Source organism: Papilio machaon, chromosome 1 (genome assembly GCF_912999745.1).
Source record: "Papilio machaon chromosome 1, ilPapMach1.1, whole genome shotgun sequence".
Classification (NCBI taxonomy): domain Eukaryota; kingdom Metazoa; phylum Arthropoda; class Insecta; order Lepidoptera; family Papilionidae; genus Papilio; species Papilio machaon.
In genome coordinates, this window is record NC_059986.1 from 121,468 (window position 1) to 135,925 (window position 14,458).

The window sequence follows — 14,458 nt, forward strand, 5'->3', positions numbered from 1 at the left end:
GAAAATGGTTTTAAGCTTTCACTGAATATAATTTTATTACTGACAAAATGATATCAGTAAATTGTTCATTGAAAATGTTTGAAAGCAGAGAAAGGAGGAAAAACTTAAATGTAGAGTGACTATTTACTTTGTACGACTTAGAATCGTCACAAAGTTATAGTAAGTTATGTTATTTTACGTAAGCAATTGGTGGTAAGCACCGATGTGCAATTAACTTCATGGTAAGTCTTAAAAATGTTGGGAGGAATCTTTACATCTTTTGATATTCGCATGAATATTAATTCCTAATTTCGTTAAATTATAGTTACGTTTTTATATATAAATGGTATGAGAAAGTTTGCTAACGCGCTACAGAGGCTTATCAACTTTATCCGCAAATATCTGGCGCAGAGGAAGTCCGAGCTCGAACTATGATAACGCTCCAAAACTCGCCTTCTGAACAGTTAGTCAGCAGTGCGATAGCCAAGCGTTCATTCAGTTTGGAAAATTGCTTGAAATTAAAATATAAGTATTTTATGCTTTAAGTTAACAAATAAGAGGAGCTCTTATGTAGGCCCGTAAACAAAAATAGATAGATATAGTACATAGGTAAAAGTCTATCTTAATATGTGACAAGATTGTATGTACATGTATATAGGTATATTTCAGACCCAAATTTTGTTGCAACAGGATATTATTCTTCATAAAATATTAATGCAAATTCCTCCTTATAATAGCAATAATTTTGTATCTTGTTTCAATTCTTTGTCCTGTTTCAATTTATAGCGCCGCCGTTGTTAAAATTTTATTGGTAATTTTGAGAAGCATCCAACAACCGAGCACTAGGCGCCCCGCGCCCCGTGCCTCACGCCGCGACGTTCACGCGATAGGCTCACGTTTTCATTGTTATTTTATATCGAGACTTTGTTAGCATTTAAATTTGTTTCGTAAAGCTCTTTAAGCCTGTCAATTTATATTTTTGGAAAGGAAACAATAAAACTTGTTTTCATTTGTTGGGTCTGCTGAGTCGTGGAGTTGCTACTACTAACTGTTGAACTATACATATGTAGATATTTTTGTTTCATTCTAAACATTTTGTAGGTGAATGTAATGAGTTAGTTTAAGATCATATAAATCGTCTTTAATTTTTAGTTCCCGCTATTTTTTTAACGAATGAGCCTAAAGTAGGTAAGGTAACATGACACAGTACATATTAAAGTTTTCCTCATAGAAATTATTGGTCGTGAAGTATATGCTGTCACCGTGTTTGCTTTCTGCTTGAGTAATTGCTAATGTTTTATTTGGGTAAATAAGTTACTGATATTAATGTTATATATATTTTTATTAATTTTGTTATGTTCATTATAGAAGTGGTCGCGTGCCGTTTTCGTGCATTAGAGATATTGCGAGCTGAAGAATTGCTTCATCAGCAGACGATATTTATCTGTTCTCTGCTTCTGTTTGTGATAAAAACTGGCTTAAATCTTTTTCTACAAATGAACAGAGGAAACTTACTCATACGGCTCCTCGACTACTGTATATAGTAAGGATATTTTTTATCAAAGTTTCTCTGGAATAGTACACGATGTCTAACAATGGATCAAATTTAATTAGTTGACAGTAATGCTGAGAGTCTTCACGATAGTTTATTTTTTTTTTGTTAGGGGAGGAAAGAAAACGAGCGTCAGGAACACTGAGATGATAAACGACACCAATGGACATTGAAATTGATATGATTGAAATGATTCAAGGACAAGTTAATATTTAATTGTGGCGCATGTTATACGCCTGCATAGTAAATTACTGTGTTCTCCACTATGAGAGATCTTCACCGACATTGTGATGGTCCCGCGGATGCGCTATTACCGAGGTAAGTGATCGCTTGTCCCTGCGGGGTGGGAGTTGTGGGGGGTTTGCTCTGACTGATATTCTTTTATCCCGTCTGACAGAGTGATGGATGTGCAGGAAACGTCCCCGCTGGGCCGTGTAATATGAATATAATGACTACGTACACGAATTACAGTTCGCCATCGATGTAATCTTCATTGATCACTTAGCTGTGTATTAAATTTAATAGTTTATGTATTATGTTGAAGTTGAAGATCTTATCAATGATATCCAATGATTTGATCATCAGTTCAATGTACTCGTCGCCTCGAGTGGTTTAGAGACTCTTTATTTATTCGCACAATCTAATTTTCACATCCGCACCCTTTTAGAGTTTATTTGACGTAATTTTTTATTCAAAAGGCAAAAGGAATGTTTTAGAAGACACCTCGTCAAATGAAAGTTCGCTCGTTACAGCTCTCGATATATAATCTCCAGACAAATTGCTCCATCCAGTCGCCGCACGAAGAGAAAAGCTCTCACATTTCCGTTTCGAATGAAAAATTGTTATGCAAATACGAGCTAGACGTTTGATAAGTTGATATGGAAAAATGCATTCCCAAAGAAATGTCGCCTTCGAGCGACTTGCCAACATACGTGCAGTTATTTTGTCTTTAATGTTTTATTATATATATATATATATATATATACTTCGGTAGGCTTTTAGTATTAGGTCGGCATGTCTAATACTAGTTTGTGTTTAGCTGACTTTTGATGTGACGAACAATATGCATAATATAACAACTTTAATTCCCATCTCACACAATATAGCTTTCGTTTACTTCTTTGCTAGCGGTATTTTTTAGTCCATACATACATTTTATATTACATAAATAGTTATTGATTTGTCAGGAAGTTGTAGATTTTTACTGACAGCCGACCGTACATTTATTTCTAGCAAAATTTAAAATGAGTATAAAAAAGAAGTGAGATTGAATTAATTTGTATGAATCAATATTTATCCGGTTCGTTGGCCGCGACGGGATTTTATACTTTGACGAGAGCTCGAGGCGATCAAATGAATAATTTATTAACCTCTGATCATCCGAAATATCAACCTGAATAATATGCAAGAAAAAGATATAAGAATCAAATATTATTTCCTTATCCACGATCGTCCAGCAGCCGACCGAAAGAAAATCGATGCTTTTGAAATGTGGTGTTGGCGGAGAATGTTGCGTATACCATGGACAGCAAAAAGAACCAACAAATCCATTCTCCGTCAACTAAAGATTAGCACTCGCCTATCCACTACCTGCTACCGGCGAGTCCTCAGTTACTTTGGTCATATTGCCCGGAGACAACCAGACAATCTGGACAAACTGGTTGTGGTAGGGAAAGTCGAGGGTAAAAGAGCAAGGGGACGATCGCCTATCCGTTGGTCTGACCAAGTCCAGACAATTTTGGGGCTCAACATTCCGACCGCCATGAGACAAGCTGCGGACAGAGCGGTGTGGAAGCAGCTCGTCGACACATCAGTGAAGGCACTTCAAGATGAGCACGACCTTCAGTAATGAAGAGTACGAATAAGAAGATCCACGATCGTACTGTTCTAGTGCTGGCTGACAACTGACAAGCTACGAATGGAAATTTACACATTTAAAAAAATACGTATCTTGTTTACAGTTTTCTTCATCCTATGTCGTGTAAAATAAAGTAAATATGAGTGGAGCAATATAAATAGCTGGGAGACCAACAAGCGAATATTAATGTAAGAAAAATTGCAAACTCCCGACGCGGCGCGACGTGACGCCGAGCACGCGAGCACGCGAGCACGCGAGCACGTCGAGCACGTGACATATATTTAAAAGTCAATTCATTCGTGTCACTTGGAAAAATGTCCAACATCTCCGTTGTCGCAATCCCACAAAGTGTTTCTAAGGACGTATGATTTATGAAGCTTTGTTAGGTCATTGAAACTATTTCTTAGTTTAGAGTGAAACAACAAATACGACGTGCTTTTAATGAAAACTATATTATTGAAGGAACATTTTATGTATAGTAAGAATATATTTTCAAGTTATTTTAATATTATTTTTTGTAAAATGTACTTTTGATAAAAAATCGTCTCATTGTTTATTCAAAGTCCGTGACTTTAGCTGAAGCTGAAATTTATTTCAACACAGAAAAAGGAGCGCAATTTATAAATAGAAATAAAGAAAGTATAAACAAGCCACAAATCTAATTGAAAAGAGATTTTACAACGATCAAAGAAGAGGAATAAAAGTTTGAGTTCGGGTGACGAAGTGGCCGCTTGTGCGGCGCGGGGCGCGCGTCACCAGAGCGCGGGGTTCTGAGCGCGGGGTGCGGGATGCTGGGTGTGGGGTGCGGGGTGCGGGATGCGGACAAGATGAATTAGACATGAGCTGTAAATGTGACGCGGATATTATTGAAATCTGCTTCGAGTAAAGTATTACGAGGATACGGAATCTTAATTAGGATACACGAATTCAATTTTATTCATTAAATAAAATTATCCTTTGTGTATTCAATCTTCTCACAAGTAACATCTACAGAGATGAACTTCTGTTATCACTTTGTACCAGATATTAAACCAAGTCACACATTGAATCTCTATTAGTGGTCACTAAATATGATATCTAATATATAAAATTCGCGTGTCACGGGGTTCGAACTTGAACTCCTCCGAAACGACTTGACCGATTCTCATGAAATTTTGTGAGCATATTCAGTAGATCTGAGAATCGGCCAACATCTATTTCTCATTTTTTTTAACTGCGCGCGTACGGAGTCGCGGGCGACAACTAGTATTATATAAAATATAATGTAGAGAATTCGAACAAAGCATAAACAAAGTGATGATCGATCTGGTGACATGTTATATTTGTCATTTTGTATTATTTGTACCACTCTATTATAAAGTCATTACCTTTTTCAAACGCAACTGAAGTAGTTTCATTCATAAAAATGACGACTATAGAATTGTCTCAAATAAGTGATATATATAAATGTATGATGATAAAAATATATTAACTATGATCTGTTTCATATCTAAACTATGATATAATATGTACATATAACGGTCAATAGTTTGTTTTGTTTGTTTGTTTGTCTGTTGTATGATAACAAATCATGAATATAATAATAATAATAGAACGAGCACCGAATACGGCTTTGTATTATATTTTCCTTTCATTATCTCCGTTATTTCAGGCTGGTGAAGTGAGGGTCAGTAATTAAAGAACAATATCAACATAATAAATTTGGTTTCAAAGGGTTAAAATATAATGTGTGGAGTTAGGTGAAACCTAATTATATTTTTTAGAGATTAAATTAGCTGTGTTTTTATATCAGTAGTAGTTAAATATTTTATTTAAATATGTTTTGATATACTTTTAATTGTTGGCATAATTTTGATGGAATCATCCAATAAATTAAGCAGACATCTGTAGCTGGCAGTTTGCTTTAAATTATGATGGTTGCCGGCGCTCGGTCCGTCCGTCCATCCGTAATATAATTCATTAAAATCGACTCGCTCGGGATGGCTCCCAGTAACATATCGCATTTTACATTTCTCGCTAATTATATAGTTTCTGCGAAACTGATGAGAATCACTATTTTTCATCTGTCCAACGAGCAAGTACAACTACAGTAAAAGATTAATCTAAATATTAAAGGCTTAAAAACGTGTTTCCTTTTCTCGTAACATTCAGGGAACATAACTTAGGCTCTAATCCGCAGACACGTCCGCGGAGGGGATGTAATTTGAGCGTATGTTAAACAAATTGTGTCTCATTCGTCAGCTTGTGTTTAAAGGCCTGGAGCAATAAAAAAGGGGACGACAGAGTGATACAAATTACGACCGCAAATGGGGCATAATTTACACGAAATAAGCAAATAAGAATTTCAACGATTTTAATGTGGGATATATAAATACATTCGCTCAATAGTCTCTAGAAATCATTTATAAGGAAAAAAATAGAAAAGAAATCTTGCATTGATGACTAGGAAACAATTTATGACAACTAAAATAAGCTTAGTATATAAATTCGAATCAAGCCTTTATCGAGACTATAGTTGTAAGGATATAGAAGGTTATGATCGATTTGCGTATCAGAACATAGTAAGAAAATTAATACACGTTACCCAAAACTTTTCTTCTTCCCCTCAGATAACTAAGTAGTGAGTAACGAAGTGATTGAAAGACGATACGCGCTAGTGTAACATTGGGTGCTTTGATTGATGCAGTCATTAGGCGAGGCGTCCGGAAAAACCCGTAACATCGATGCCCGAGCTTAGACATTACCGCTTGTCATTGCTCCCTGTCAGCGCTTACATTCCACCCACACCCCGCACCCCACACCCCACGCCCCGCGCCTCGATTCATCAGTTGCACCACTGACAGTCGGAAGTCAATTAATTAAGCGATCACCACGTGACAGCCGTTTACCGCCAATGTGTCGTTACTTACAAACCTAAATTAAAAAAAGATCAAAACGTTTGCTCGAGTAGTAGACGTGTCAATGTGTTCGTAGTGACCGGCTGTTGTGTAGGTAAACATCTTGACTGATTTGTTGTTGAATTTATAAATCTCTATCTTAAGATATTGGGTCCACATATATGTATTACTAGCTGTTGGCCGCGATTCTGTCCGCGCGGAATAAAAAAAAAACTTAATAAGTAGCCTATGTGTTCTACCAGACTATGTTTTACATATGCTCCAAATTTCGTCGAGAGCCGTTTGCAAATTGAGCCGTTCCTGAGATACCATCAAACAAACATCCATCCATCCATCCAATTCTAAACATTCGCAGTTATAATATTAGTAAGATATTTAACAAGACTAATATCAATTACCTCAAACTGTATTTCAATTCAACAATGGAATAGTCTGTATGGTGTGCGCGGCGTGCGGGGGCGCGGCGTGCGGGGGCGCGGCGTGCGGGGGCGCGGCGTGCGGGGGCGCGGCGTGCGGGGGCGCGGCGTGCGGGGGCGCGGCGTGCGGGTGCTCGTGCGGGCTGGAGTATTGAGTATTGAATTGAAACTTACACTTCGATAAACATTATTACAGTTATCTGGTTTTCAGAGAATTTACTACAAAGAATATTACAGTTCGGTGGATGTATTCAGTGCTTCACACATGTCATGGTAAAGCGAAACCAAATAGGATTACAACTGCCTACGTCGTAATATATTACTTACAATATTTGCAGGAAGAAAAAGTTGAGATATTTTTGACATGAGAATAATAATAATTGGAAATGTTTTAGACGTTATGTTTGCGACATCAAAGAAATAGCAATATTTACTACATAATTTGATTCTATGATTTTATAAAAGCAAATATATAATCTATAAAAATCTTTAGTTTATCAAAACTAGTGCATTTTGTAGCTAATAATTTAATTTGATCCAATATTATTTTATCGGAACATTGATTTTGAGTAAATAAATATTCATGATGCGCAAACAGCGGCAGATGTCAAACTTGTACAATAGTAATTCCGCGGGACGTTTCGTGATTTGTCGGCCCGTTAGCCGCCAACTTTGCTGCGTAATCCGGCGACAGGCGTCAGGCGTCAGGCGCTCACCCGAACAAAAGGGGAAAACTTGGCGACTGTTTACAAATCAATGCGTCCAATGTTGACTACTTCGGCAAATATCGTCCGAAAACGCCAATCATTCCCAAGTTATAATGCTTATTGGTGTAATCGTGATGTTCAATACATTATGCATATATTTTTAAATTTTTATACCTATTATATTAGCTATTCAGCTAATTCGTTCACAGCTGTAAGATATAAATTGCACCAGTGCAGTATGCTCCGTGTGATACATGGGCGAAAGCAATTAAGGCAGTAGTACAGCGCCGGCGCGGCGTGGGGCGGCGGTGTTTTCAATTAACAGCGCCTGTCGATATCCTACCCGCAAGCTCTCGATACCACTACCCGCCGCTACAGTTGCCCCCCTCCCCCGCCCCACCCCGGAAAACATACAAATTAACTAAGTACATATATCTAAATAGTAAAATGTATGTATATACATTAGTTAAACATACAACAAGCTGTGAAGTTAAAGTTTAGTGAGAGATTTAGAAAATATTAATTGATCATATAATATGACTCAGCTGTTATCGTTTTAATCTAATGTTAATATGTTGTATGTTGATTAAATTCAGTCAATGTGCAAGTTCTCAGAACTGCAAGATTAACCGTCTTGAATGCAGCTCGACGTTCCCGCTCATAGCATTAATTGATATTGCAAAGTGCATTTCCTTGTACTAGACCGGCAATAAAACTATCACTCGCACCCCGCGCCCCGCGACCCGCGCCTAACGCCTCTTTCTACACTCAAATAAATAGTAATAGGTCAATTGTTGAAGGAAAGGCAAGTAAATTAATTCAGAGGTCATTTACTTTATAAAAAGTGGAGTTTGATTAATGTTTATATCCATCAATGCCACATTATTTACTATAGCGTTTTATAGAAAAATATTTGGCACATCGAATCCTTTTGGGCGGCGTTCGGCCTACATGCCGCTCAGAGCATAGGCTCAAGTGCGAACAGTTTGCTTTGGGACTGTAAAGATGCGCGGTAACGGCAACTAACTGTTGACCTACATCACGAGGGAGTTCCCTTTGACGTGATGAGAACGCGAGCCGGAGTCGAAGCTCTAATTAGTCTGGCACAATGCGTTGCGTATTTATGTTGCCAGTTACACTGCAATTAAAATCTACATATACCTATAGTGAATCTACATATATCTACATATATCTATACTCGTATACCTTTTCCTGTATGATATTGAAAACTTAATTGAGTCTTTTTACGTTACTCATATTAGATATTTAATAAAATTTTAAAATAGAGTCACCGCATTCGCTTTAAGTAATAACATAGTGGTACTTAATGGTAAATATAAATTAGGTACTTATTTCAACTTAATATAGATCTATCGAAGTAATTTAGGACGTTCAGAATATAACTCTCGCAGTTACTAATCACAATCGACTTAATTCGTAAAACAATTTAAAATTTCAAAGTAACATTGAACTATCAAACGTTGCTCTCAACTCCGTTAATTAGATATCGGCCTCGAAAAGTTGCCAATCAAAATTAGTTTGAAATTAATTATGAAGTCTCATATGAAGCAAGTATAATTTAATTGTACCTGTAATCTGTAAAAAGCGGCAAACAGAATTAAGTCTCTCTCTGTGATATTTTATAACTCACTAGCTGTCGGCCGCGACTCCGTCCGCGCGGAATTAGAAAAAAAACTAATTTATAAGCCTATGTGTTCTTCCAGACTATGTTCTATATACATGCCAAATTTTATCCAGATCCATTGAGGCATTCTGGAGATACATTCAAACAAACATCCATCCATCCATCTAAACATTTGCATTTATAATATTAGTAAGAATTTGTTTTTCCCGCGATTTATTCAATTGCAGTTTCAAAATCCCGAATATTTAGGGATGTATTAAAAAAAAAACGATTATTTAGAGTGTACATTGTGGAGACAATAAAAATCAATGTATGGTAAACAAACAAGTCCGCAAACAAATGGCACGGCCGTGTCACTCACTGCTACAGACTTTCTGATCGACAACTATAAAATCATAGGATTCCCTTTGAGTGAAATAAAAACCTGATATGAATCCCATGGTTTAATGTTAATACTTACTTGCTATTAGATAACTTTATGCTATTAGATGACTTCATAAAAAAATATCATATATGTAAGTACTATAGTTAATATGTATGTAAAACAAATGAAGTAATTAAGGTAAATTAGAATATAAACTGACAATGTAGTCGAATTAATTCTGTGAAACTAAACAACAAACGAGAGTCGGCTCATTAGCCTCGCTCAATATCTATTGGCGATTAACAGTTCAACCACACGGTTAAACTCAAATATACACGATGCAAATTAAACTCTATAACTAATTGGTATACAGCTCATTTTGAATCTTTTGCTACGATGTTGATATCCCAAGTATAAATGTACATAATTATGGTAAAATTAAATGCGGTCTTGTTTTCTATATCAAGTTATTTTCAGACTACATTTTGTTAATTTATATGCCTTAGGTATTAAAAAAATAAAATATTGCACCGCTCAAGTTATGCCTACATTTACTTTTCAACAAGTGCAAGACCAATCTCTCAGAGTACTATTCACGTACTACACAATATTCTAAAATGATTTGATAAACTGTCCCACAGTTTCATTGCAGGAAATAGCAAAATAAAGAGACACTTCCTATATTGACGACAAAACGAATCAATTTGTTTAATTTTAAAGCATAACGAAACTATTGAACGTGCAGATAATAGTTTTAAGTAATTTAATACGCTAGATTGACTTCATTCTATGAAAAATAAAATAAAACGTACAAACATTTTAACACTTAATAAAATCGAGCGTTGACTAAATCAAAGTAACACAAAGTAAGTTGTGATAAATATATGAAGAAGTGTCATTACATCTAAAAAGATTTTTAAAAAGTCGAATAAAAAAAATTAAGGAAAAATAGAGTTAGAAAAGTAAGGTATCTAAATAGATTGACGTTGAATGGAAACTTTTCTAAAGGAGTTTTGAGTGAATGCACCAAGTTAAGCAATATCTTCTGGCACTTAGTGTACACTTCTTGTACTTCTATTTGTCCGAGCCTCGGAGCTACTTTCCTCGGATATAACTGGATTGAACACGATATTCGATACAACAGCCTTAAGCTGTCAATAAAAACATGGACATCTCTAGCATATTATTGATTCGTTTGCTTTTTATGGCACATCAGTGAGTCGATAAGTTTTAGACATATAAAAATTTATAAATGAAACTAAATTAAAACATTCTACTTTAGAAACAAATCTAATTTTATGATATGATAATGACAATAATATATCGTTAGAATTAAACTTAAGAGTCATTTTAAACGAAATAAGTATTAATCGTATTACATTTTGAGAGAGTGGAATTGCAACTAGCGTTGCCAGGCGTCCGGATAAAGCTGGATATAGGTAGGCTTTTTGATTGCGTGTCCGACCAAAATAAACGGTTGTCATGCTTTTGTTAGGCATTTTACATTTCCCAAACGAGAGTGTACCTATTAATACTGAGACAAAATTCTAAATAATATAGGGTGTCCGACCTTTGTACCCAAATGTCCGGCCAAACTGGCTGGTCTGTCCGGCTAGTAGGTTTGGCGACCTGGCAACCCTAAGTGCAACACATTCCTCTATAGTTAGATTGTATTGTATCGCCAAACAAAGAGAGTGTGCGCGATGTCGCTATCAGTGCGCACACGCCGCTTGTTTGTTGTCAATCTAATATCAGAGCTCTGAGCAAACATCCTAATTGTGTTGATTCAAACAATCTCCTCTGGGATGATGAAATTTGAGTTTCAACTTACACCAAACTGGACTTAAGGAATCGACATTATATTATTTAGCAATAGATGTCTGATAAATGCTTATAACTAGTGAAATTGTGTCAAATTTACTTACAGGTGTTTATTGTTCAGAATGAGGCCTACAAATTGTAAAACATCCGCATTATATGAATATCAAAAGGCTTTCTTTTGGTGCCTCTATTTCTAGGATTTGATCTACATATTGATGAAATATCTTTTACTAGTTCAGTACTCATGAGACTACTACTATATAAATATGTACATTTACAATAAAAAAAAAGTTGTTCCCATATGATTTTATGAAGATAACTTTTAGGATACCATGAATTTGACGGAGGAGGGGGTCTATAGTAACGGGGAATATTCATTTCATATGTGTCTTCTTCTCGGTCGATTAAAATTAGGTAATCTTACTAATATTATAAACTAGCTTTTACCCGCGACTCCGTCCGCGCGGAATAAAAAAAAAAATAGAAAACGGGGTAAAAATTATCCTATGTCCTATTCCTGGTCCTAAGCTACCTGCCCACCAATTTTCAGTCAAATCGATTCAGCCGTTCTTGAGTTATAAATGGCGTAACTAACACAACTTTCTTTTATATATATAGATGCGAAAATTGAATCTCTGGAACGACGAAGTCGCGGGCGACAGCTAGTAATAATAATAAATGCACGTCACCAATGAATATAATTTATTTATATCATAAAATTTTATTAACAGTTTAACTCAATACCATTAACAATAATCTATGCATGCATAACTTAAATATTATTAGACACATTAGACTAAAGAACTTCAAATATGTATATTGTAGTCGATAAGACGGTCGCCCCCACCGCGCGCTGCCGCCCTCAACACGCCTTATATAACCCAACCCAAGAGACATTTACATACAAGCGCTAAGCTAGCGGTCGGAAGTCAAGTGCGTCAAGTCATGTCGTCCAAAGTGGCCGTGGTGACTGGAGCCAACAAGGGCATAGGGTTCAGCATAGTCAAAGGCCTGTGCCAGAGGTTTGGCGGTATTGTGTACCTGACGTCGAGAGACGAGGCCCGGGGGCATACTGCAGTTGCTGAGCTCAACAAGCTGGGCCTGAAACCCGAGTACCACCAGCTCGATGTAACGGACCGGCGCAGCGTGGCGGCGCTCGCCGACCACCTGCGCCAGCGCCACGGTGGTCTCGACCTACTCGTTAACAACGCCGCCGTTGCCAACAGCGTGGATCTATATAACTCTTACGAGGAGAACGAGGAAATTGTCCGAATCAACTACAAGAGTATTCTCTTGATGCAAGAATTCATTTTCCCGCTGGTCCGAGACGGCGGGAGGATCGTGAACATATCGAGCGACTGCGGACATCTCTCCAACGTAAAGAATAAGTATTGGATCGATAGACTGTCCAGTAAAGATTTAACTATAAAGGATATCAACGAATTTGTCGAGTGGTTCCTCGACAGCTGCAAAAACGAAACATTCAAGAGGGAGGATATCGCAGATGAGGGGACAGTCGCGGCGTACAGGGTGGCGAAGGTGGCCCTGAGCGCCGCAACTATGTTGCAGCAAAAGGAGCTCGAGGAGAGGAACATATCTGTAAATTCATTGCATCCCGGCTTAGTACGCACCGATATGACCAACGGGGTGGGGTTCTACAGCGCGGACGAAGCCGCTGAGACGCCGCTCTACCTGCTGTTAGAAGCGCCAGCAACCCTCAAGGGTGCTTACATCTGGTATGACAGAAGAGTTCTGGATTGGTACGACTACAAGGCTGACTATTACTTTAAAACATCCACACTTAAAACGTAACTTGTTTATATTATTAACAACATAACAGCTCTTTGTGTTAATTCATCGTTTTATTATTCTTTTACTTGTTATCATCATTTTACAATAAAGTTTTATTAAATAAATATATTTTTAATACGCATTTGTCACAGTGACGACAATCACGTCTGTCAAGACGTCGCTACGAGTACGTCGACTTCGAAGCTGAGTATTTCGGTAATAAATGTGAAAAATCACGATATTTGTTAGACGTTAAAGTCGCAATATTTGTCGTTTACAAAATACAGATAATAAAAATAACAAGTAATAAACAAAACTTTTTTTACAAGCCTTTTTGAGAACGCGTCGTTTTGTCGACGTCTTCAATTATAAATTATATAGGATTCTAAAAGAAAGTTTAAAAAACAATGCAAATATTATTTTTTGGAGTTATTTAAATTACTATTACTATGAACCAGAGAGCGGACTGATATTTAGTAAATGTTAACTAATGTGTTCGAGGGCAGATATAATGAGTGCCATACATTTAGAACGCGTTGATAAAGAGTGTTAGCGACGTTAACAAAGTAACAGTACTGAAATTTATATTTTCAAATTATATCGCTGGCACTGACCTTTAATGCCTCATCTAAAGTATATCATTTATAATAAATAGTAAGTTAAAAATGATTGATTCGATAAAATGCCTATAATTCAGGTTAATCTGAATCCTCTGTGATTTTTACATATCAATATCGCATAAAAATTCTACACCAATTGTTGGAGCACTGACGTAATCCTCTCGTACACAAAATAGAAGTTTTTGCAGTGTAATCGCTGTTAAAATTAAAGCTTACCACAGAGCAGCTTACCGCCTACGTAGTGTTTTGCATAATTTTGTTCATCATCATAACGCTGGCCTTAGTGGGTGAGTGGGTCACATGGGTTCGGCGCACAAGGTTTTCATAAATATTAAAGATGTGGCTTCATTTTTTACAGCCGGCCGCCGCCTGCCTGTCACCAGCTCTTCTTGGGAATATCTTAAAATGAAATAGAATACTAACTAAATAATTATAGCTAATTAATTCAAAATTACTTCTAAAAATTAATCGTCGAGCTCGGCAGCACCGGTGTCGGGTGCTCCATCGATGGCCGTACAGTGAACAGCATCAGCTATGCGGACGATATGGTGCTGCTGAGTCCTTCGGCCGCCGCTCTGAGACGACTGATCTTGATATGTGAGGAATATGCCAGTGCTCATGGCCTCATCTACAATGTCCGCAAGAGCGAGCTAATGGTATTCCAAGCCAGGGGTCGCAAGATAGAACATGTTCCTCCTATCAAATTAAATGATGTTGCCTTACTAAAGGTGTCGTCCTTCAAATATCTCAGATATGTCGTAACTGAGGACATGAAGGACGACAATGACATTGAAAGGGAGCGAAGGGC

At 37.0% G+C, this 14,458-nt stretch overlaps 1 protein-coding gene across 1 annotated transcript; it reads left to right on the forward strand.

Moving 5' to 3' along the window:
* The first annotated feature begins 12,148 nt into the window (after positions 1 to 12,148).
* On the forward strand, positions 12,149 to 13,072 carry LOC106712757 (carbonyl reductase [NADPH] 3-like). Its single transcript, XM_045679062.1, has one exon. The coding sequence runs from the start codon at positions 12,185 to 12,187 to the stop codon at positions 13,049 to 13,051; it is 867 nt and encodes a 288-aa protein (XP_045535018.1). The 5' UTR covers positions 12,149 to 12,184; the 3' UTR covers positions 13,052 to 13,072.
* The last annotated feature ends 1,386 nt before the right edge of the window (positions 13,073 to 14,458 follow it).

Excerpts from the sequence above, each read along its gene's own strand:
- LOC106712757 (XM_045679062.1), top strand. The coding sequence starts at position 12,185 with ATGTCGTCCAAAGTGGCCGTGGTGACTGGAGCCAACAAGGGCATAGGG.